The sequence below is a fragment of the Kryptolebias marmoratus genome, linkage group LG17 (genome assembly GCF_001649575.2).
Source record: "Kryptolebias marmoratus isolate JLee-2015 linkage group LG17, ASM164957v2, whole genome shotgun sequence".
Taxonomy (NCBI): Eukaryota; Metazoa; Chordata; class Actinopteri; order Cyprinodontiformes; family Rivulidae; genus Kryptolebias; species Kryptolebias marmoratus.
In genome coordinates, this window is record NC_051446.1 from 13,127,287 (window position 1) to 13,150,551 (window position 23,265).

The 23,265-nt window shown below is 40.4% G+C and overlaps 5 protein-coding genes across 7 annotated transcripts in view; 2 read left to right on the forward strand and 3 right to left on the reverse strand.

The window, feature by feature from the left end:
* LOC108237193 (myoferlin-like) overlaps positions 1–5,944 on the forward strand; it is a 27,205-nt gene extending 21,261 nt beyond the window's left edge. For both annotated transcript variants that reach the window (XM_017418453.3, XM_017418451.3), the window contains 16 exons: positions 395–406; positions 504–602; positions 708–836; positions 949–1,104; positions 1,184–1,275; positions 1,382–1,552; positions 1,637–1,785; positions 1,885–2,024; positions 2,109–2,197; positions 2,270–2,365; positions 2,848–2,989; positions 3,100–3,199; positions 3,277–3,470; positions 4,872–4,981; positions 5,090–5,237; positions 5,395–5,944. In XM_017418453.3, the coding sequence (XP_017273942.1) occupies positions 395–406; positions 504–602; positions 708–836; positions 949–1,104; positions 1,184–1,275; positions 1,382–1,552; positions 1,637–1,785; positions 1,885–2,024; positions 2,109–2,197; positions 2,270–2,365; positions 2,848–2,989; positions 3,100–3,199; positions 3,277–3,470; positions 4,872–4,981; positions 5,090–5,237; positions 5,395–5,433 (1,866 nt within the window). In that variant the 3' untranslated portion in view covers positions 5,434–5,944. The remainder of the gene's footprint in view (positions 1–394; positions 407–503; positions 603–707; positions 837–948; positions 1,105–1,183; positions 1,276–1,381; positions 1,553–1,636; positions 1,786–1,884; positions 2,025–2,108; positions 2,198–2,269; positions 2,366–2,847; positions 2,990–3,099; positions 3,200–3,276; positions 3,471–4,871; positions 4,982–5,089; positions 5,238–5,394) is intronic.
* aarsd1 (alanyl-tRNA synthetase domain containing 1) lies at positions 5,735–9,607 on the reverse strand. Its single transcript, XM_017418454.3, has 12 exons — positions 9,471–9,607; positions 9,050–9,178; positions 8,810–8,969; positions 8,677–8,734; positions 8,430–8,586; positions 8,178–8,294; positions 7,615–7,745; positions 7,460–7,526; positions 7,267–7,358; positions 7,068–7,122; positions 6,894–6,988; positions 5,735–6,808 (listed from the first exon to the last, which is right to left on the reverse strand). The coding sequence occupies exons 1-12, from the start codon at positions 9,507–9,509 to the stop codon at positions 6,670–6,672; spliced, it is 1,239 nt and encodes a 412-aa protein (XP_017273943.1). The 5' UTR covers positions 9,510–9,607; the 3' UTR covers positions 5,735–6,669.
* An 899-nt stretch (positions 9,608–10,506) lies between these two features.
* ptges3l (prostaglandin E synthase 3 like) lies at positions 10,507–12,053 on the reverse strand. The gene is made up of 7 exons (XM_017418455.3): positions 11,815–12,053; positions 11,594–11,707; positions 11,429–11,495; positions 11,203–11,301; positions 11,000–11,089; positions 10,822–10,884; positions 10,507–10,701 (listed from the first exon to the last, which is right to left on the reverse strand). The coding sequence occupies exons 1-7, from the start codon at positions 11,847–11,849 to the stop codon at positions 10,693–10,695; spliced, it is 477 nt and encodes a 158-aa protein (XP_017273944.1). The 5' UTR covers positions 11,850–12,053; the 3' UTR covers positions 10,507–10,692.
* A 704-nt stretch (positions 12,054–12,757) lies between these two features.
* On the forward strand, positions 12,758–19,196 carry kat7b (K(lysine) acetyltransferase 7b). Of its 2 annotated transcripts, XM_017418239.3 has the most exons (14): positions 12,760–12,963; positions 14,658–14,808; positions 14,929–15,177; positions 15,271–15,353; positions 15,929–16,012; positions 16,168–16,266; positions 16,376–16,486; positions 16,611–16,802; positions 17,000–17,089; positions 17,190–17,330; positions 17,503–17,596; positions 17,724–17,870; positions 17,992–18,098; positions 18,194–19,196. In XM_017418239.3, the coding sequence occupies exons 1-14, from the start codon at positions 12,946–12,948 to the stop codon at positions 18,293–18,295; spliced, it is 1,668 nt and encodes a 555-aa protein (XP_017273728.1). In that variant the 5' UTR covers positions 12,760–12,945; the 3' UTR covers positions 18,296–19,196. The 2 variants fall into 2 exon arrangements, with proteins under 2 accessions (XP_024862227.1, XP_017273728.1); XM_025006459.2 differs by having other exon boundaries at positions 12,758–12,963; positions 14,658–15,177.
* On the reverse strand, positions 18,981–19,937 carry LOC119617890. The gene is made up of 5 exons (XM_037980936.1): positions 19,722–19,937; positions 19,504–19,597; positions 19,386–19,415; positions 19,232–19,285; positions 18,981–19,069 (listed from the first exon to the last, which is right to left on the reverse strand). The coding sequence occupies exons 1-5, from the start codon at positions 19,830–19,832 to the stop codon at positions 18,981–18,983; spliced, it is 378 nt and encodes a 125-aa protein (XP_037836864.1). The 5' UTR covers positions 19,833–19,937.
* Between the last annotated feature and the right edge of the window lie 3,328 nt (positions 19,938–23,265).

Genomic DNA, 23,265 nt, shown 5'->3' on the forward strand with positions numbered 1-23,265 from the left:
TAACTTATGTCTCGACAAGTTCGAACCCTTTGCCTCTGCTTAGAAGACAGTCCTTGCATTGTAGATGATTACATAAGTAAGAATAAGTAAGTAGAATAATCCCTACAATGTTGCTACAAATTAGAGAAATGTCTGTTGTGAAAACTGTCTGCTGTGTTGCCCATTGTTATGCCTTTGTTTCACAAACCTGCCAATCACAAAACTGCAATGATCGCTTTCAATTAACCTCTTCATGATCTCCACAACCCTCTGTCAGCTTCGTGTAAACAGTCCAAACAACGTGCATTGTCCGTGCTTCATGTATGTCTCTAAGCGTTTATGAACTTGCAGTACGTGACTATATTTGTCTTTTTTTCTGTTTTTTTTCTCTGTCACGTCCCAATTGTCTCCAAAGCTTGCAGAGAAGGTGAGAGACAACAAGATAAAGGAGATTTACGTCTGTTATTTCTAAATGTTATAAGTCTGCAAAGGTTGTAATACGAAACAATTAATTGCACTTTTAGGAGAAGGAAACGGTTGATTGGTGGAGCAAATTCTACGCTTCGGTCGGAGACCAGGAGAAATGTGGGCCTTACCTGAAGAAAGGCTACGACACCCTCAGAGTGAGCGGGCTTCATTTCTCCAAACAACCTTTTCCCAAAGATTACTGATCCGTTTACAGCTGGAAAAGCTTTGTGGCCGCAGGTGACATGAATGTGATCTTTCAGGTGTACGACAGCGAGCTGGAGGACGTCCCAGAGTTCAACGGGTTGACCGACTTCTCCAACACCTTCAAACTGCAGCGGGGCAAGAACGAAAACGGCGACGATGACCCCTCTGTGGTCGGAGAGTTCAAGGTAGTTTGGCACCAGTCGTAACATCACAGTGAATTTGAATCCTACTTGAGAGAAAATACCTAAATATCCTTGACTTATTGTGTGGGATTTTTTTTTTTCCCCACGCCTGCAGGGTGCATTTAAGGTGTACCCCCTGCCTGATGACCCTGGTGTTGCCCCCCCGCCCCGCCAGTTCAGAGAGCTGCCAGAAAGCGGACCTCAGGAGTGTCTCGTCAGGATTTACGTAATCCGGGCAGTGGACCTGCAGCCCAAAGACAATAACGGCAAGGTAAACATGAATCTGTATTATGAACAAATAACTATTCTTATTGTTCCATCAGTGGCTCAATCTGCGTTTTTCTCCTCAGTGTGATCCATACATCAAAATATCAGTGGGAAGAAATTCAATTGACGACAGAGACAATTACTTACCCAACACCATCAGCCCTGTGTTTGGAAGGTAAATCTTAAGACTAATTTAAAAAAAAAAAAATCTTATCTGTATCCTGAACATCTAAATGCTGCAACACTTTATTATTTTTCAAACCCTCCCTCATGTCGTTTAGGATGTTTGAGATGACGTGTTACCTGCCCCAGGACAAAGACCTGAAAATCTCAGTTTATGACTTCGACCTCCTGACTCGGGACGAGAAGGTCGGCGAGACGGTGATCGACCTGGAGAACCGCTTCCTGTCTCGACACAACGCGTACTGCGGCCTCCCACAGACCTACTGCGTGTGAGCAAACCGTCGGGGAAGTCGGGAAGAAAAGCCTGAAATGCTCGTGAGAATTTATTTCGAGCCTCTCATTTCTCATCTCAGTTCCGGCGTCAACCAGTGGAGGGATCAGCTGAAGCCGTCTCAGATCCTCGAGAACTTTGCTCGTCTGAAAGGACTGAGCAAACCCAGGTCTGAAGACAACGGCTCATCGCTCATGTTCAATGGGAAAGATTACACGCTGGCTCAGTTTGGTGAGGCTTTAAAAGTCAAAAAGAAACGTGAAAGTGTAGCTCTTTTACTACACTACCTGTCCTATATAACCTGAGGGTAAAATGTGTTTTTATACAAAGAGAACAACAAAGAAATCCATCAGCACTTGGGTCCACCTCATGAGCGACTCTGTCTGCACGTGCTCAGAACACAGAAACTTGTCCCTGAACATGTGGAGACCAGGACCCTTTACAGCACCTTCCAGCCAAATATCTCTCAGGTTGGACGTCCATCCGCCGACAAATGCCTTCACCTTTTTTTATTTAATGTTTTTCATAAAACGTCTATATATCGTTTGTTTTAGGGAAGGCTTCAGATGTGGGTGGACGTGTTCCCTAAAAGCATCGGACTTCCTGGTCCTCCCTTTGACATCACACCACGCAAGCCTAAAAAGTAAACACTGTGTGCTCCTCGCCGATCACGTGTAGGTGACACTGAGCTAACATCCGTTGTCTGAACGCACAGGTACTTCCTGCGCGCCGTCATCTGGAACACCACGGAAGTCACTCTGGATGAGACCAGCATCACGGGAGAAAACATGAGCGACATCTACGTCAAAGGGTTTGCTCAATTGTTTTGTTTTTTAATGCACCTACGTTTTTCAGGCTCATATGTTTTCTTTATGAGTCAGTTTCCAATTCAGAACTATTAATAAATTAAAGGCTTAGAATTCCTTGAAGGAATGTGTATCACCCGCTCCATTTCATGCCGTGTTATGTTCAGAAATAACGAAGTGAGCAAACGGTCAAATCTTGAAAATCTTGTTTTTCACAAGATATAAGTGTCGGTATGTGTTGTGTAATAATTTAGCTCAATATCTGTAAAATCGACCGAGTTCTAGCCATTTTTGTGTTCACTAATATGAGTTGGATGTGGCAGCCATCTTGAACAGGGATGTCTCCAAAAGTTATAGTTATAGATCTACATCCAATGATTACCTTCTGCAAGTTTCATTGAAATCCGTCCAGCTCAAAGACAGACACATGCACACACGGGCAAAACCGTTGTTCAGCAGTGGGCGATAAGGTTGTTTTCTGCTCCAGCTGGATGCCAGGCATGGAGGAGGACAAGCAGAAGACGGACGTCCACTACAGGTCTTTAGATGGAGACGGCAACTTCAACTGGCGCTTCGTCTTCGGCTTTGAATACCTGCCAGCTGAACAACTCTGCCTCGTGTCCAAAAAGGTAAGGCTTGTTAGTTTATAATACTTTCATGTCAGTTTTTTAAACTTTTAAACTCCTGGCCCGGGCTGGGGAACGACTCTCCTGAAACATGTTTGCTTTGTGTTCGACAGGAACACTTTTGGAGCCTTGACAAAACAGAGTTCAGGATCCCGCCCAAGCTGATCCTTCAGATCTGGGATAACGACAAATTCTCGCTGGATGATTACCTCGGTAACGGGCTGCGTCATTACAGAGACACTCGTTCGTGATTACTGTTTACTAACACCTGAGTTTAAATGCGATCCCAGGCGTGCTGGAGCTGGACCTGCGCAAGCTGGTTCCTCCTTCCAAGACCCCAGAGAAATGCTCCCTGAAGATGATGGAGAGTCGGGACGCTGAAGCACCGAACAAGCTGGAGAACGCCAAGTCTCTGTTTGCCCAGCAGTCCGCCAGAGGCTGGTGGCCCTGCTCCATCGAAAAGGACGGGCAGAAGGTCCTGGGTGTAAGTACGAAGGCAAAATCCACCAAGATTTTACAGGCTTTTATCAAGATTAATTGCACTATTCAAACATAGGATGTTGACCAAATTCATGAGCAGTTAATAAAAAACAAAACCAACAAAAAGGACAGGACTGGGCTTCAGTCTGAGTATAAATGGAGGATTGGTATAAATCACTGTTCTGCTTTTTTATTCTTTCATGTAAAAGACTCACTAGACTCGAGTCTTTGCAGATTTTTTTTTTAATTTAAAGAGGGGAAAAGAAAGAATAAATCATCACATTGAGCATGTTACAGCCGTGAAAGACACAAAAGTAGCTTCTTTAGGAGTCTTTTTTTTGTGTGTTTATGTATTTAATTCAAAATGAGGCTGTGAGAAGGACTCAGCATATTTTCATATAACATATTTACAGTTTACAATAATGTGGAGAATCAAAGTTTTACTGACATTTGAGTTAAGAAAAGCGATCAAAACAAAACACGAAGACTGATTTTGCACAACATGAAGTTCAAGTGAACACTACATAGTGAATTTTTAAATTCCTTTTAATTAAAAGCAAAGTCTTAATGAAATGTACCCCCTCAGTTGAAGCTTGTAAAACATTTCTTTAGATTTCAACTAACAGATTGGCTTATCAGTAATTTTGTTCTTTAACTTGTTTCTCTCCCCCGTCGCAACACGAAGAGGGGACTTGGAAATACCATCCTTCTGTTTTATCTTGTGAGCTGGATAGCTTGAAAAATAAGCAATGCACCGACTTCCATTTAGATGTATTGATGAATCTAGGCATAAGTAAGGCCAAAATTTGGTTGCCATGTCAAAATCCAAGATGGCCACTGCCATAGATAGATATACATATAAACTGGCCGCCCCATTTATTTGAGGAAACTATATATTTAAGCAAAATAAAAACTAGAAAAGACGGTTTCCTCAAATGACTGGGGTGTCCAAAGATTAATCTATAGCGGCCAAGGTCACCCATTGGCCACCACCTGGTGCCGCCATAGCGCCTAATGGAGGATGAAATTGCTATCTGCGCTCGCCAGGATATCGAGAAAAACACTGATCTTGAAAACTAAAAACATTTACTATTCAAGACCCTCAGAGACAGGGGACATCAGCGTACGTCTTGTTACACCCTGCGTTTTATCATCTCCTGTCTGTTTCAACGATTGAAACAGACATGTTTTTGTTTTTGAAGTTGTAAGGATTTATTTCACAGCAGTGTGGTCCACTTTGATTGTTTTAAATGTGCTTTATAAATAATAAAGTTGATTTAAGTAAATTTTGATTAGACTTGCAACCACTTACAGAACAGATGGGGCTCAGTCGGTCACAGCTCCCTGTTGACGACGCGTTGCTGTATGCTGATCGTGACGCTTCTCTCTCTCTGGGGTTTTGTAGGGGAAGGTGGAGATGAGTCTGGAGATCGTGAGCGAAGCCGATGCAGATGAGAGACCAGCAGGAAAAGGACGAGACGAACCCAACATGAACCCCAAATTGGACCCTCCCAAGTACGAGAGCGAAGCAGAATAAAAGCAGCTCTACCCAAGAGTCTCTGGAACCGACCGGCTTCTCTAACAAATCTGTTTTTCTGTGTTTCATTCCCTGAAAACCGCCAGCCGCCCAGAAACGTCCTTCTTTTGGTTCACGAACCCATGCAAGACCATGAAGTTCATCGTGTGGAGAAGGTTCAAGTGGGTGTTCATCGGAATCGTCATCCTCACCATCGTGCTTCTCTTCATCGCCATCCTGTTGTACTCTTTACCGGTAAGAACAGATAGCCACTCGAACATAGCTAAACGGTTTGAAATTTGTAGGTTTTGCCCTTATAAAATAAAAGTTTTAAGCTGGGAGCTTTGTATATTTAGTTTGGACAGCAGAGCTGTGACAGCTTGACCGATCTTTTGTTTTTTATTTTTTCCAGAACTACATCTCAATGAAGATTGTGAAGCCCCTTCAGTAACATAAAGGATCACATGAACTGAACGCAAGTTTAAACTGTCAACATTTGTTAGTTTTTTTTTTTCTTTTTCTAACTGCCTAGTGTTTATAATAAGAAGAGGGGCTTGCAGATTTACACTGTAGCACACACAAAAAAAGTTATTTTCTACACAACTTCACTGTGACTCATTTCCAGACCAGCTTTAAAAACACAGAATGCAACCTAAAGGAAGTCTTGTCGTAAACTTTTCTGTAGGATCAGACACAACTGGGCGGTGAGTTGAGTCTCCTGTGAGTTTTAGGTTGAGTTGTACCGAACTGAGCTGAATCTTGCTGTTAGGATTTTATATTTGCACACACTGATAACTGAGATTGTTTAAGGTGGTGTCTTTATTTTGACTCTTGCATTACAAGGTGGGTTTTTTTTTATTTTCCCCTCATCCGTATTTTTGTGCCAAATGAAACAAGTTAATTGTGTTAAGTCTTTTTAAAAAGTGCTCACATATATTTTAAATATATAAAAATCAACAGAAGTCTGAAAGCGTTTTGAGTTATTTCTCTTCTCCACAGAAGCTGGTGTACTTAAAGCCATGTTACAGGGGTAAGAAAACACAGTCAAGCAGATTAAAATCTGATGAATTTGAAACGTTTAACTTGCAGGTATGTACAGCGCATGTTTAGGTCCCAGCTATATACACTCTTAAAGATCCAATTCTTGGCATGCGTCCTTAAACGTGACATTAGTGACCATAAAACACAATTTAAAGGTGCAATATGTAAGATCTGTGGAAGCTGCAGTTCCATTAACCTCGGTGAAAGACATGTAAATGACAATTTAACAGAAAAACTGTGGTTTAATAAAAAATTATCTGTGTTAAATAAAAAGCAAGTGCAAAACAGAGTTTCACTAGTAAAACGCAAATGTTTTTAGACACTGAAATATGAAAAACGGAAAAGCTTTTAATCTGGATTTTTAGTTTAAGCAGTTTGTCGATCAGTTTTTTTTCTATAAACACAGATGTGCTCTTAGAGTGCAGCAGGTGCTTGCTTATGCCATTTACATGAATTAAAGTACCTTTTCAGTCATCACATAAATAGGTGTGCATCATGATAAAAGTGCTCATGAGCTATTTAACAGAATAAAATCTTTCTGCTCCAGTAGTTTCACATATTGCACCTTTAAAATGGGTAATTCCCATTATTGGCTCTCTTTCTTTTAAAAGAACGATGAATTTCCTCCACTGCGTGGTGACTGGGTTTATTCTTCCTCTGAGCTGCGGTGTTTGCAGTGCTGCCTCAGAATATCCTCCACCTCTCCTCTCCGCGCCAGGCTGTTGGCTTTGCCCTGGAAACGCCCGTTCTTCCCCGCTCCCTTCCCTTGAAGCAAATCTAAAACCCTGGAGAGCCGAGACGTGTGCAGCATATTCAACAAACAGTTTTATTTACGGGGGGGTTAACTACATCTGTGGTCAGGTCTCTTACCGTGGTCCCAGTTCAGACACCGGCCCACTGGGTCCGGCCAGCAGGAACAAACCAGGTCCCTTTTCCTCTCCAACAGTCAGGAAAACCAGCGTTTCCTGACGGCAAAATAAAACAAGCGTTTGAGCTGGGAAAAAAATCTAGCAGCTAAAGCCAAGAGCGGAGCAGCAGTCTCACCTCTGTGTTGATTTCATTGGCGATGATGTTCATGAACTCGTTATCACCCTCTTTTCTGTAGGAAGAGAAAACAAACATCACCGTCTGTGTGAAACAGTTCAACTGATGCGTGTTTCTGATGATGTCTGGATCAATATTGAGGATTATTTGAAGATGGTTCACATCAGAACAGCCGCTGAGCTCCAGGAGAAACCCGTACTTGTGTAAACTGAAGAAGTTCCCTCTTTGAGGATTGTCCTTAAAGTTCTGCGCAATCAGGGCGGCCATATCACGAAGCAGGCTCAGATTAGTCTGGAAACAGTTTTATAGTGCACGGAGAGGCTAAGTGAAATGTATTTAGTTGGATCCTGATTAAAAAAAAAAAAGGTTACTTAAAAAAAAAACACTCTTACCTTCTGTAGCAGCTTAACAGATTTCTGCAGCTTGTCAACGGCTTCGACGTGCTCGTCTGCTCCCGTCCTGTTCAACAAATGTTTTTTCACTTTGTCAACGTGGACGTTTTGAGCTCACACCGGCGACGTTGGGGCAATCTGCAGTTCGAACTCACTTCAGAAGCGACACCAGGGAGCGCTCCGTGCTGTAGCTCCTCTCTGCGTACTTCAGCACTCGGTTTCCTGCCAGGAAGATCAGGTTGGTTTTGTTTTTCTTTCCTTTCTCAGTTCCGAGCAGTTTGATAACCTGAAATTTGAAAATTGAGCAAACAGAGATGCCATAAATCAAGAGCCAAGCCTTGCTTGAAGGAATGCATATCGCCCGCTATAGGACGGCTCTGTAGCCATTTTGATCAAACCTTGAAAATTATGTTAGTGCTCTAAATATATGTTAAAGATCACTGTTACTACCTTACCAAAGATAAGCTCAATATCAACTGAATTAACTAAGTTAAAGACATTTTTAAGGAAAATCCAACAACTAGTTAATGAGATACTTTCCTAATGCTACAGACAAACACGCATACGGGCTAAAACATTATTGTTCTTTTGCCTTCTGGCAATAATAAAATCACCTGAGATGAACCAGAGATACAAATATAGATTATTTTGTTTGTTGTTGTTCCTTCAAAAGGTCTTAAAACTAATTATCTGCCTGTATTTCAGAGCTTAGATTTACCTGTAAGTGGCTGAGGTTAGACACATGGGTGCCGCAACACATGTTGGCATCAACGCCTTCAATATCAATAATCCGAATGGGTCCCGCGTGGTCTTCTGGCAGTCCGCGACTCCTCACCTGGTGCACACAAACACACACAACTTGACCCTTACGCAACATATGGTTTATGTAAAATCTAATTTTGTTTTAGATAACTGGATAAAAGCAGAATATATGAGTTCATCAGTATCAACACAAGACATGTAAACACACCTTTTCCACAGCCGGGTCATCTATAGACAGGAGTTTAACAATGACAGGAATGTGAGCTCTGATCTTCTCGTTTACGGCTTCCTCCAGTTCCTGAAGCTGAGCTGGTTTTACAGAAGGAGTGTCCAGCTCAATCGTGCTTCTCTGACAGGCCAGATCCCTGAGATTTAAAAAAAAAAAAAGATACAAAAACAGGGTGGGCGCTCAAGCCTTGATGTTTACAGGGAAAATGATCTGTGTAGTGGCGTACCAGGATGTGGTCTTATATCCAAACATTGTGTCTGCCAGAGCTGTGATCAAATGCTGACCTAAGAGACCAAAAAAAAAAAAAAACATTATGCCAGTCATGAATGTGTTAAAATGCATTTGGAGTTTAATCTTACCTGAGTGCTGCTGCATATGATCAAACCTCCTCTCCCAGTCCACCTTCACGTGCACCTCCTGGCCCACCTCCAGAGGTGAGATCACAAAGTGTAAAGCATCTGGTCCTTGTCTTGTCACCCTCAAAACTGGAACCTCTCCAATCAGTCCACGGTCATCTGGCTGCAAGACAGTGAGGACAACGCTCTATATACTGATGGCAATTTCTCACAGATGGGACGTTAGATGTAGGACATGCTTACTTGACCTCCCCCCTCAGGAAACAGTATCGTATCTTGGAGCTTGACATTGAAACCTTTGAGAGTTTCTTTCTTTCCATTCACTTCTTGTTTCAGTTCCGCAGGGCAGCAGGAATCGACAGAGGTAATAAACTGGAAAGGGAATTAATGAAATAGGGATTTATCACCAAACATGGCTACTTTTAAACAGTAAATCTGTTCAGTTAAACTTGGTAAAACGGCGTAAATATACAGGTAACTCTGGACACGTGTACACAACTTAAAGCTCTTTGGAAATATAGGTTTAAGAGTCATAAAATGAAGTTAGCTGGAGAGCTAGCTCCAGCTAGCTACTGAAGTTTAGCAGCCATGCTAATCACTTCGGCAGAAAATGTAGGAGATATTTTTGTAAGCTTTTGTCACATTTCATTTAGAAGAGTCATACCTCTTTCATATAACAGTCTCGCTGACACTGAAAAGCCATTTTGGGCTGTTTTTAACAGGAAACCGTGGCTCCTAAAACACCGAGTGACAGGTATCAGCTTACAACGGGTCGCAGCATGGTCCAAACTTAAGAGCTTTGACTTTTTTCTCTCTTTCAAACGGCGGGTGGAAAGCAGACAAACTCGAGTTAATATAATATTTGAAAACTGTTTTGAATATATGTATAAGTAAAAATATCTACTAAAATATTCTGTGTAACACAGAATTTATCATTTTAAAAACGTTTTTAAAAGCCGTAGCTAAAATTTAAGCCTAATAAATATATGCCAGATTTAATCTTTATGTTTGTTAATGAGTGAAATTATATCTAATACGAGAAATAATATTATTTTGGTAATAACCAGTTAAACCCCTAGAGCATAGGAACCAGGTAAACTGCCTAAAATAGGTGTAAAAAGGTAGTACAGGGATTAACATGTGAACTTTAGTATATATTAAACATATTAGAAAGTATTGAAGTAAAACGTCTGATTATATACACCTAGATGTAATATATTTTGGAAAACTGACAGTTTGAAATACAAACATTAAGTTAGATTTCGCTTAATATAAAAACAAAACAGAAATATTACTGTACATTTTACTTACTTTCTCTGTACATGTCTGTTTTCTGTAACTTTATCATATCTAAACCAAAAAAAAGTATAAATAAGCTGTTTTTGTGTTTAAAAACCCAAATTATCTGTTGATCCACAAAGTTCCCACATGAAAGTGACTCCTAATTTTGCTTCTACTTGTTTAAAAAATAGTTTACAGCATATTTATTAATGTTTTTAAGAGCTCTTAAGAATTTTCAGCTATTTATTGAGGCTAAAATGAGAGAAAAAGGAACACGGATGTGTTTTTTTATTTGCTTGGGCTTATTGTTGCTCCACTACTGCCCTCTTCTGATGTTACTGAAAAAGTTCCTTTTAAGAGCAGCTACATTTTGAACCTGATCATTATTTCTTTTGTTACTCCAAAACCCCAGACAAATGTTAATCAAACTTGTTTTTATTATTAATAAAACGGACCATATATACTTTGCAATACGATAAATATACACATACAAAATATATTTATTAAAAAAGGTTTTAGCACAATTTATTTTGCAGCAAATATTACAAGCATAAAAAAACAGAGATGTCTCTGCCTCCGACACAGATGATGGAGTGCAGGAAGAATCAGTCGGACTGTAAGAGAAAAAAATGGATAAACATTAATGTGTACATTCATCACGTTGAATATTTCGTGTAGCCTACAGCAGTCAGTCTTTGTTATTGATATTATTCATATTGTGCTGTAAAACGTACATCACTGAGGTCGCCCATGTCCGGGGCTACTCCTTTGTTGTCGCTGGCCATTTCTTGGATCATCTGAAAGAGCAAAAACATTCACGTGGATCCAAACACTTAATGCACTCAGACAAGAATAGAGTCTTTTGATCAAAAACAGCTATAAGTATCATATCTGAGCACAGCCGCCACTCACTTCCATGTATCTGTCATACTCTTCCTTTCCCTCTTCTTCATCGTGCTCCCAGTCCCTCCAGTTATCAAAATCTACAGAAATCCAGCTGGGCTGCGGGACGAAGAGCAGCACATTGTTAAATCACGCTCACCAGAATAAATGTGCACAAGTCTACAGCAGCAAGTGTGGTAATGCAGAAGAACTGAGGATCGACTGTCATCTACCTTCGCTGGGTCCTTCTGAATACGAGGCCACGCACAGTCAGGCTTCATCTTCCTTAATAAGACGTTGATGGTGCGGTCATAAACTCGTTCTCTGGAATCCTGGAAGGCGGTGAAAAGATTAAAAGATGTCGAGTTAGTGACAACACAGCGATATTTTTGTTTTCAGTCTACTCTGCATGTCCAGTTAGCACTCTGCTTATCAAGTTCCAAAACCCTGAATCCTTACATGAATCTGGACTGTGTCGTAAAAGTGCAGCTCATTGTAGAAGACGTCCTCTGTGTCGTTTTTGCAGCTGTTCCATGAACAACATGAACAACAGTGCCGTCACAAGTCAGCAGATAAGTTTCACAGATTCCAAACGTTTTAGTCATGAAATTGCACTAAACTCACCATAAAATCATTTTGTTCGGCTGGATGTCTACTTGGACGTCTTTAGGCTTTTGAACTGTGAAGTTGATAGTGACGTATTTCTTTCTGTCATACCACAGGGCATGAGCTGGCTGGCTGTTGACACACATTTAAAAAGTAGTATTCTGAAGATTGGCTCCAAAAAGCTCAAGCAAAAGCCACATGTGGATGTTACCTTTTAGAGACTTGCAGGCGGTACTTACCTCACCTCTGGTCTGACGATTTTGGGCTTGTTCATTCTGACTCTTGCTGAAAATCTAAAAGAGAATGTGCTACAATTACTTTAAATCACAGGAAAGTCAAAAAACCAAACGTATGTGGCTCTGCTGTTCAGCTGTGTGCTCTAATACAATGGCAAGGCCCAGGAAGTTATATTTAGATTGGCTGGTATCAGCTGCTGGGAGTCGTTCCTGCCACAGAGCCCTCCTCTGACCTTTATAGGCTGTCAGTGGAACAGTCGGGAAGGCAGATGCACTTTCTGGGTTCTACAACATTTTACACACACACACACCCCTGACTGGGTGGGAGAGACAGGGGAGGTAGGGGTGCAGAGTTTTACAAAACAATCAATAAAAGGATACAGGACATCTTCAAATTTAAACCCTATTTTTAGAACTACTGAAACATTTAGACATGTAAAAATAAAATAATAATAAAAAAACAATAAAAATCTTTCAAAATGTTAAAATCAATCTTACACCTACTGTCTTTGGAAATTGATTTTAGGGAAATTTAAAAATATACATTACTTTATACATAAATTTACACATTTTATTGAATTAACATTATGGCCCTTTAATTGCACAATTTTAATTTTTTCAGGTATTCAACGGTCACCTTCATACACATAACAGAACATCTAAAATAAAACAACCTATTTTACCCCGTTTCTTTAACAAAACACAACAGCAGATTTTAAAATTACATTATTACATAACCACAACCGAACTTAAAATACACATTCAGCTAGAAAAAAAACAAAAACAAAACAAGAACAAAATAGACAACAAGAAATTTAACAGACACGCAGAAAGCGATGATAAAAATGTAGTTTTAGAAAGCGCCACAACAATGTGATTTCTGGTGAAAGGATGGTTTGTCGCTCCCTGCCGGTCTGGAGGCCTGTTGCATCTTTTACCGGAAATGTAATTCCCTGCTCTGTCAGGGCGAGGAATGTGGCGCGATATAACACCCTGGCAACGCTATGTGCATACAAACAAATTCATGTAAAAAATCAATAAGCAGGGCCTTTTCCTCTTGTCTTTCATCCTACATCTGTAGGGCTTTTTCTGTTCTGTTCACCTCTACATACAGAAGCAGTCACTTAGAGGAACATGCCTCGTAGACGACAGGTAAGAAGAACAAATAGGGTTAGCTTTAGCAGTTAGCACGAATGTGTGCCATTCTCCCGGACGACTAGCTAGAAGGTTCCACCATTTACTATCCCGACATTTTAACGTGCTAAAACTAAAATTAGCTCCTCATTCTACCAAGCAGCTTTACAACATTTTGCTAGTTTTTATAGACAAAGTAATGTTTAGTATTTAGCAGCGTTTATTGTTAATTTAATGTAAATGAAACCTCCGTGGGCGTCTACAAGCCTTATATAAAGTTTAGGCTGTGATAATATCAAGATCTAATCAAGTTTTGTGAATGAAATGTATGCCAAATTTATATTTTAAACATAATCATTGTGTTTGTTCTCCATTTTGCTTAAATGTATATTAGTTAGAGCTAGTTCTGCAAAGTACTTTTTAAAATACTTCTATTTGTCAACGGAGTCTGGTGTCTCGGAGGATTAGCTTAGCTAACGCTGAACCTAAACAAACAATGTCTTGAATAGCATGCTGGCTACTTTGTATGTTGCTGAAGCTAAGTCCACTGATATTTGTCAGAATCAAAATGTCTATTTTGGTGAAATATTTTTGTTAAGCTCTAGGTACAGCTGTTTAGCCATGTTCAAACACAAACCCCGAAAAACTGAACTGAATTAAGACAATAACATATACATATAGCTCTTTGAATACAAACACCTCATTGGTTTAGCTTTGATTTATTGTTTTAAAGTCTCCAAAATATATATATTTTTAACTGGGTGTCTAAATTATTGTATTAAAAAGTCTGATCTTAGATGTAGTTCTCTCTATAATGCATCGATAGCATTTTCAATTCAGATCAGTTTATTTAGATACCAGCAAGTCACAACAAAAGTCACCTCAGTGCGCTGTACAGAAACATTTATATATGTTATAAAAAGCCAATTAGTAAGAGTTATTTATCTATGGAAGCCAGCAGATGGCTTTGAATCTTTACTTCGACACAGTCTCCCATCCTGAGCAGCACGTTGGTGACAGTGGGAAGGAAGAACTCCCTTTTAACAGGAAGAAACCTTCAGCAGAACCAGGCTCAGGACGAGCAGCCTTCAGCTTCGATTGGCTGGGGTTAGAGAGCACGGGAAAGACACAGACACAGAATGACTGGTCCAGGTGTAGTTTCGATTCGAAGAAAGACAAACAAAGACACGTGGATGATAGAAATAATTACAAATGCAAACACAGGGAGCAGAGCGAGTAAAGACAGCAACAGAGGGAGGAAATGTGGTCAATTTGTCCTCCAGCAGTCTAAGCCTATAGCAGCATATTCACTGCTCACCAGGTTTATTGACCTCTGCTGAGGAGGTATGTTTTCTGTAGCGTTTGTTTGTTTGTCTGCACAACAATACTCAAAATATAATGAACAGATTTTGATGAAATGTTGAAGTTGTCACAAAGATCAAATAATTAAACTTTGGTGGTGATTAGGATCATGATCCTGCTCCTACAATTTATTAACGACCCTACAGCCTAGGTGGAGGTTTGCGCTCTCAGTTCCTCGACATACAGTGATGACATCACATGATGATGGTGTCATCAGTCCCATTATCTCAATGATAACGGGTCTTCTTAGCGGAGGTTTGCACTCTCCAAGTGCTCCCAGTTATTTTTTGAAACTGTGGCCACAATATTTTGTTTATGTTGCCCTAATTTAAATGATTCTCTTCTGTTAGAGACCCATGGCTGGGAGTGGCTCAGATGGAACTGAGGACTCCGACTCCTCTGCTGAGAGAGAACAGACCAACAGCTCGGAGAGTGATGGAAACATGCCCAAAAGACAACGCCTCACCAGAGCCTCGACCCGCCTTAGCCAAAGCTCTCAGGGTTGGTCGGCTTTTCCCAAGAAAAAAAAAAAAAAGGAAAAAGAGCCTGTGGGCTATTTTGAATCTCAGCTGTATCATCACAGCAGTGGTTTGACTTTGTTTTGGTTTTTGTCTTCTTTAGATACACCAGACTTGAAGCGAGCTGCAGACCACGATGAATCTCCACCACTCACGCCCACGGGAAACGCGCCCTCCTCTGAATCGGAGCTGGACATTTCCAGCCCCAACGCTTCTCACGATGAGAGTCAGTCTAAAGATCAGGCTAGCAGAGACTCTGATAAAGACCTTTCCCATCGGCCCAAACGCCGCCGCTGTCACGAAACGTACAACTTCAACATGAAATGCCCGACACCTGGGTGTAATTCTCTAGGTAAAAATTTAATTTGCTAATCCCTGTTTTTCATATTTGTACAGTTTCTTTCTGTATTTCCATACTTTTTGTACTTTTTTTTTGTTTGTTTAGGCCACCTCACAGGGAAACATGAACGCCACTTTGCTATATCAGGATGTCCTCTTTACCACAATCTCTCTGCAGACGAATGCAAGGTGAGTTCATAACCTCGTTGGTATTTTTAGTTGGGATCTGTGGACTAATTGTGAAGCAAACATTGTGATGAAACTTGCAGAAGCTAAAGGACATAACTACCAACTTAAACTGTTTACATTGTTCAGGGATGTTGGGTTGCGAAGCTTTCACCACATGTTACTGTTCTGTGAGATTTGTACGGTTTGTGCATGGATTGATTTAATTTTGCTGTGACAAAGAAACGAAGGCTTAATGGAGCAACATTATCACAGATAAACCTTCCTTTTCTCATAGCTGCAGCTTTAGAAAGGGGTGAAAGAAACTAACGTTTGACAGAATAAGGTTTGATAAGAAACTGATTGGCTACTTAACTGCCCCCAAAAAATCTTGAACTTTTACTCCCTTGTAGGCCCGGACCTAAAGCTGAACTTGAATCACTTTTGCTTTCACCTAAAGTCACCTGAACAGCTGGTCAGCTGACCTGAATGACAAAAAAAAAAAAAGTTAGGCAGTGTGAGATTCCTGTGCCACAGATACATAATGACGCAGAAGGAAGTATAATTTATTTTTTATGGATTTGCTTACTTTTTGTCAGGTGAAAGCCATCAGCCGTGAGAAACAAGAAGAGGAAGCAAAGGTGCCAGAGGAAAACAACACTCGCCATGCAACCCGTCACCAGGTAGTCTGCGTTTGGAATAATTAGCGTCACATTAGTGTAGTTTACTCTCAGAACTGGTGCCTTTAGTGTTATTGCAGGATCTTTTTAGGACAATTGTCTCGCTGCAAGAGCAACACTGAGTTGTTTTTGTTTTGTTTCTTTGTCTGAATCCTCAGACGCCGACACCGAAACAGAGCAGATACAAGGAGCAGGTGGCAGAGATGAGGAAGGGACGAAACTCTGGCCTACAGAAGGAGCAGAAAGAAAAGCACATGGTACCTAACAGAAAATCAACTCGTCCTTGTCCTCCTGCTGTCTGTGTTTTATTCTCCATTTTATAGATGTTGTCTCACCTTTTTGTTTGACTTCATTGTTGGTCTACAGGAACACCGGCAGACATACAGCAACACCAGAGAGCCTCTGCTCGAGAACATCACCAGTGACTACGACCTGGAGCTGTTCAGAAAAGCCCAGGCCCGTGCATCTGAAGATCTGGTAACGTGACGTTCATGTTGCTTTGAAAAGCCAGTTGTCGTTATTTGGCCTGCATCCTTAATATTATGGTCTTTACCGGCGCTGCAACCGATTTGCTTTTTTTGTCTTTTTATCCCGCCTGCAGGAGAAGCTGCGTATCCAGGGTCAGATCACCGAGGGCAGCAACATGATCAAGACCATTGTGTTTGGCCGCTACGAGCTGGACACCTGGTACCACTCCCCGTACCCCGAGGAGTACGCTCGTCTCGGCCGTTTGTACGTCTGCGAGTTCTGTCTCAAGTACATGAAGAGTCAGACCATTCTCAGGAGACACATGGTGAGTTTAATGTGAAGGTGGGGTCCTTTATAATCTGCAAATTAAAGCTTAAAATTGACCTTTAGGGGGAAAAAAGTGGTCCTTCCTATTGCCTGTGCTCAATGGCTTTCATATAAATATTTTTGTTGTATCAGTTCATGTTAAATTATTCTGCTATAATTGTCATTTGTTTATTTATTTGTTTTGTTTGTTTTCAGGCTAAGTGTGTGTGGAAGCATCCTCCAGGAGACGAGGTGTACAGAAAAGGCTCTATATCAGTGTTTGAAGTCGATGGCAAAAAAAATAAGGTAGGGCCATTCACTCTTTAACGTTTCTCTAACATATTTTTTAGCCATCACAGAAGAGGACATTTTCTCTTAAAGACCGTTATACTCATTTAATCCTCAGATCTACTGCCAGAACTTGTGTTTACTTGCCAAACTGTTCCTGGACCACAAAACCCTTTATTACGACGTGGAGCCTTTCCTCTTCTACGTCATGACCGAGGCCGACAACACCGGCTGTCACTTAGTGGGATATTTTTCCAAGGTAAACAAACAAACAAACAAAAAACAATGACACACCAGTATTGCAAACATTTTTTATTATTATTATTTCATCATAATTTTATTTTTAGCTTGGGTACATTTTAAGTTCATTGTAATTCTGTTGCTAAAGAGATTGAAAACCTTTTTTTGTGTGTGTGTGTGTTAACAACCAGGAGAAGAACTCCTTCCTGAATTATAATGTTTCCTGTATCCTGACCATGCCGCAGTACATGAGACAGGGCTTTGGCAAGATGCTCATCGACTTCAGTACGTACAGAAACCTTCAACTTGATCCCATTTTAGTCTTTTACTTTTCTGTAGTGACTTAATGACTTTCAAAAGTCCCCCTGGGGAGCTCCGGCCATGTTGTTGACTGCCCTCTGCTCCTTCTCAGGTTATCTGCTGTCCAAAGTGGAGGAGAAAGTGGGCTCCCCAGAACGACCTTTGTCCGACCTGGGCCTCATCAGCTACCGCAGCTACTGGAAGGAGGTCTTACTCAGATACATGTACAACTTTCAAGGCAAGGAGATCTCTATCAAAGGTGAGCGAGAACTTTAAGAAAAAAGAAAAGTATGTGATTTATTGTCCTGCCATGGAGACATTAGGATATAGCAGACACATCAAACAAATGTTTTCTGTTTCGTTATTCTCTGGATGCACAGAGATCAGTCAGGAAACTGCAGTCAATCCGGTGGACATTGTGAGCACCCTGCAGTCTCTACAGATGCTGAAGTATTGGAAGGGAAAGCACTTGGTACTGAAGCGACAGGTAGGAGTTTTGTCTTTGCAAGAAAAACCCAAAACACTCATAATATCTTTGAATGTGTATATGTCTGTGACAGCCCTGCTTTTTCCCCGTATCAGGACCTGATCGACGAGTGGAAAGCAAAGGAGATCAAACGAGGTAACAGCAACAAAACCATCGACCCAAGCTCGCTAAAATGGACCCCTCCCAAAGGGACATAAGCACAAAATCCTCAGGCTACTTAAAAAGGAAAAATAAATAAATCACCTCCAGCCTCACAAGCCACAAGTAGCCTAGACCTATGACTCTTCAATAAAGATCAGTGTTCCATTTATTTCACCTTTTAATCCTGTTGATTTCCTTGTATCTTTTTTTTTATTTTATTTTGATCTGTTCCTTTCCTTTATATTTTCAACGTCGTACGTTCCAGGTCAAATGAATCTTAATTACTGTCATGTTTTAAACCACCTCGCGTCTGATTGGTTGTAAAAATGAAATGATTATCGGTCCAGTTTGGAGCATTATTTGAATGTTTGGCTTGAATGCATACTGACCTTTTGGCAGCATTTTCAGGTTTATTATATTTAAAAGAAAAACAAAACAAAAAATCAAGTTATATTCGCTCTGAAGATGGTAGTTATTCCTGTTTGGGGTCAACACAGCTGTTCGCACGAGCAGAAACTAAGCAGGGTATATTTTTAGAAAACACGTCTTTGGTTGATGTAAAAGTTGTATAGATATTTTTTTTTTTCTTTCTTCTTCTTTTGTAGCTCTGATTAGTACAGGATTTGTACCCATTCTTCTGGTAAACCTGCCAATAATTAGAAAATAAGCTCAGATGTGTTGAAATAGAAAACGACAACATGACTGTAGTGACGCACACGAAGATGAGACAAGCTCAGGTTTTCACACAGGTCCAATCATACCCTGCTTGTACGGCTCCTCCGAATCCTGGAGCTCGCTGGCTGCAGACGGAACCACTCCGGTCAAAGCATCTGGAATTAAACAGAAAACACTCGAATGGGACGTTCTTTCGCCTTGTCAAATTAATCCCATAGTAGTTCAGTGTGTTATCAGGAATTTGATATTTTTAATATCAATAAAGCTGCCTTGATATTTTGAGTTTGTTTTGTCGCTTTTTACTGCTGGTCACTCACCTCCTCTGGAAATACTTCTTCCCATCAAGCCCACAAATGCTTCTCCTTTATTTCCTACAAATATAGAAAGAAAAAAATAGATAAAATGCTGTCAGGATTAGTTGTAAAGAAGGTTTTTTGGTGTTTTGCTGTAAGTGATCGTCATATTACTCACGTCTGTTTACTTGAAAAGGTTTCTTTGTAGCTGTGAGGGAATAAAAAAAGTCAGATTTCTTTCCTTTTTTTTTTCCACATTAAAAATTTGCACATGTGAGGATTTATTCAGGGACTACCTGCTCGTTTCCCCATCAGTCCGTAGAAGCGAAGGGCTTTCGATCTTTTCATCAGACCTGCCAGATTGGTCAGACCTCTGTCCCCTGAGTCATTCTGTCAGGACAAAAAGGATGACTTGTTAAGTTATTAGTGATGTAGATTCTTAACTGAGAGAAAAAAAAAATCTCTCCCACAAGAAATCACGCAGATTTGAAAACACACCACCCGTAAGTCTTACCTGCCAGTCTTCAGGAAGCTCCCTCTCCTCTTCGCTGAAAGATAATCCCTGATAAATTTGGACCAAAGCACAAAAAGTCACAACGAGGAGCTGGATCTTCCAGTTATCCATTTTCTGAACAAGTAGAACGGATTCAGTCTTCAATGAAAACAGTGTTTGCGTAGTTTTTTTTTTTTTTTTTAAAAAGCAAATAATTTATTTGGAAACGGTCTTCGATGACCTGTGTTTAGATTTCAATCTTTTTTTTTTCCAGCTTAGCTCATCCTGTATTTATACTCCTGAACCCCTCCCCTCCAACCGTAATTATGCACCTGCCTCCTTTAGATTTATCAAGTCATATCAAAGCCTTTGTGTAAGGGTTAAATCTTTATCATATATATGTTGTAAAAGGCAGATAAAACACCTAATTTAAGCACTGAATAACATACATTACATGCTATTAATGCATTATTTTGTATTTTCTCTGCAGCTGTCAGTAAGATGCTATTATAAAAACATGTTAGATAATGTTGAAGCACAAACATTTACATTGGAAATTGGCTTTTTTTTTTAATTTCCGTTTTTATTGGGTTGTCGCAGACGTAAGAATGTTCCCCCTTTGCATGTTTGTTGTCTTGCGACGTGTGCGCCTCTTTGATACCTCGGAGAAGAGGGCAGGACAGGCAGGCGCCGGGGCTTTACGTGAGGCTCCGCAAATATTATACCAGCTTTGAAGGTTTTATAGGTCTGCCATTTGGCTCGGAGGGCGGCTCGTTCACCGTCTGTTCAAGAGGAGCTCTGCAGGAAAAAAAATGATTCAGTAGTTCAGACATGTTGAAGTGGGGTTCTGTAGAAAGGGCACCGACGATTAATATCTCACCTGTTGCAGATAGCATGGATGGGCAGTGGTTTTCGGATACTCAAAGTCAAGTTAAAAGCACAAGGTCTACAGAGTATTTGAGGAACAATCAAATACTTAAAAAGCTCATCCCTAGTAAATACAGTGGCTCTTTGAAGGACCTCCGTTTGGAGAAATAGAGTTTAAGTCTGACCCGACTGACGTGCTGACAGCTGTCCTCAAACAGTTCCAGTATAAAAAGTTTCTCAGCCTGTTCAGGCAAACACTACTTTCCTAAACCTTCATACCGCCTTCAGTTCTGCATCACGTGGTTCTTTCTATGGGCTTCTGGGGCTATGTCTGCAAGGAGCGGGAGCTAGCCGCAGGAATATCTTAATATTTTGTGAAATAGCTTTCGCCTAAGCCGCTGTGAGACTTTGACGACATGCTGGAAGTGGTCCAACTCAGACCATGTTGACCTGCTAATATTGGCCAATCTAAGAGGCCTGCTTCATAACTCGACTGCTTTCGACTAAAATTCTCTGTTTTTTTGTTTTTTAGCTGCTGCTTTTTGCACTCGGAAACAACCATAGATTTCCATGTTAAAAACAAAAAACGGGGAATGCGAAACTGACAGCGAGGAAATGGTTTATAAAAGAGTGCACGAACCTCTATGAGATTTCCGATACTGGAACGGTTTTATTTTAACAGTCACCCACTTCAGTCTGTGTTCAGACTAGCTGTTCGCTCGTCAGTCCTGTCAGAATTCAACTTTATTTATCCAAAGACAGCCTATTATCCCTTTAACACATAATACACACACAGGAGGTTGTATTTTAGAATGCGCTACGATTGGGATTCAAAAGCCAAACTAACAGTGATGGAAAAATGTTCATATTTATGAATTAAAATGCACATCATGACCAAATGGTATACAATAAGATCACAACTAAGTCAATATTTGCAGCTTCTTCCATTATGTCAGCGGGGTTTTTTTATTTTCTGTCTCTTAAGATCATTACAGTGGTCTTAAATCTTTTCTGATCTTTACATACTTAGCCATTTAAATGCTTCGTTTTATCAAAAGGCTTGAGCTCTCCTTCCAAAACTCCGGCTATAGAAATTTCAGGAGAGGCAATTACCTGACAATCTGTGTGCAGTAAGGACGCACACTTGAAACAAAGCTGACACAAACATCATATGCTTTGATCCCCACACAGGTGCTTCCAGAGAACCAAGAAAAGCCCGCGGCAATTAGGCCCTGAAAGGCAATTACGCCTGAACAGGCCCCCTCGCGCGCATAGTCCAACCCGGTGCTAACGTGGAGAGCCGAATCAAAAGGAATCAGAGGCACAGCATCTGCATATGAAACGGCTGAGTCACAAAGAGCTCCTGTAATGACCGGACGCAGCATTTTCTGGACGTGACGCAGGGTGGTGGTGGTGGTGATGGGGGGAATCATTTTGGGGGTCTGAGCTGCTCACTGATTCACTGCAGGGAGCTGGGGCTGAAACTTAATCCATCCTCAGATAAATATACAGATTTATATACGGAATCATTCATGGGACGAGGTAGGTCATATGGAGACTGTTGGCTTGTGTGAATCATTCACTGAGCAAAGACACTTTCAGAACCTCATGTTGCTGCAACAAAAGCCATCCACTGGGAAAATCAGTCACCTCTGTAAAATAGTTAAATAGTTCATTTATGTGGCTCTCCGGAGCCACATGTGGCCCTTTAGCCCCTCTGAGGTTGTTCCTCATAACTTTGACCAAACGTGACATGACCTTAAGTCATTTTACATTTTACTGACAGCAGGAAATGATAATTGGAGCAATTTAGCCATCTACATTTGTCCAATATGTGCATGAGAAGTCTGCATCACGATGACACTAATAATAAACGTTTGTTGTGCTGCTTGTGGGAACTCTTTTTTTTTTTTTTAATAAAAGTAATTACACATCTAAATTATACTGTAAATGTTCTGTGTACATGGCTTCATGTCATATCTTTAGCAGAATCATCTAACTATGGCTTAAATTTTCACTAACGTGTTTAAAAGACTGATTAGTTTTGTTAGTTGCTATCTTTGAACACTTTCTGACAAACTCTCTAAATCCAATGAAAAATTAACAGTTTTTAACAAACTAGTAAGTAAAGAACTAGTAGTAAAGAAAAAAATGTCACAAAGGAAGATTATATGTAGTATATTTATTTACATATAAATAAAATGTTATAAGTTGTTTTTATATCAGTTTGAACAGTCAGGTAGATTTTATGGCTCTATACAACTTTAATTTGTAGGAAAGATGGTAAAAATGATTCTTTCATTTGTAACAACACTGACTGGATTCACATGAAGGGTTATCTCCTACTGTAATCTGGGTTTTAGTTATGAATCTTAACTAGTTGCACCTGATTTACTAACACATAACCACTTTTTTCACCCTTTCGACAGAAGCCATAGATACAAAAAGTCTATTCTTATCTCTTGTATCAATACGTCTCAGTCATGATCTCATAAAAAAAAAAACAAGACAGCATTAACTCACTGCATTTAAATCCAGCTCTATGAGGGGCCGTTTAGGACAAAATGTACGTTTTGTCTCTCACACACTACAAAAAACTCACGCAAACTCAAAAAATATTCATGCACACTCAAAAAAAACCCTCACGCACACTCAAAAAATATTCAAATTGTGTATACACACTACTAAAATGCCACAC

Coding starts and splice junctions, on each gene's coding strand:
- kat7b (XM_025006459.2), top strand. Junction 16,013..16,167: donor GCCATGCAACCCGTCACCAG/GTAGTCTGCGTT, acceptor CTGAATCCTCAG/ACGCCGACACCGAAACAGAG. Junction 18,099..18,193: donor ACTTGGTACTGAAGCGACAG/GTAGGAGTTTTG, acceptor TCCCCGTATCAG/GACCTGATCGACGAGTGGAA.
- LOC119617890 (XM_037980936.1), bottom strand. CDS start 19,832: ATGGATAACTGGAAGATCCAGCTCCTCGTTGTGACTTTTTGTGCTTTG. Junction 19,286..19,385: donor ACCTTTTCAAGTAAACAGAC/GTGAGTAATATG, acceptor CTATATTTGTAG/GAAATAAAGGAGAAGCATTT. Junction 19,070..19,231: donor AAGAAGTATTTCCAGAGGAG/GTGAGTGACCAG, acceptor GTTTAATTCCAG/ATGCTTTGACCGGAGTGGTT.
- ptges3l (XM_017418455.3), bottom strand. CDS start 11,849: ATGAACAAGCCCAAAATCGTCAGACCAGAGGTGAG. Junction 11,708..11,814: donor ATCGTCAGACCAGAGGTGAG/GTAAGTACCGCC, acceptor GTGTGTCAACAG/CCAGCCAGCTCATGCCCTGT. Junction 10,885..10,999: donor AGTATGACAGATACATGGAA/GTGAGTGGCGGC, acceptor TTGCTCTTTCAG/ATGATCCAAGAAATGGCCAG.
- aarsd1 (XM_017418454.3), bottom strand. CDS start 9,509: ATGGCTTTTCAGTGTCAGCGAGACTGTTATATGAAAGAG. Junction 8,970..9,049: donor TTCCTGAGGGGGGAGGTCAA/GTAAGCATGTCC, acceptor ACTGTCTTGCAG/CCAGATGACCGTGGACTGAT. Junction 6,809..6,893: donor GTGTCTGAACTGGGACCACG/GTAAGAGACCTG, acceptor TCGGCTCTCCAG/GGTTTTAGATTTGCTTCAAG.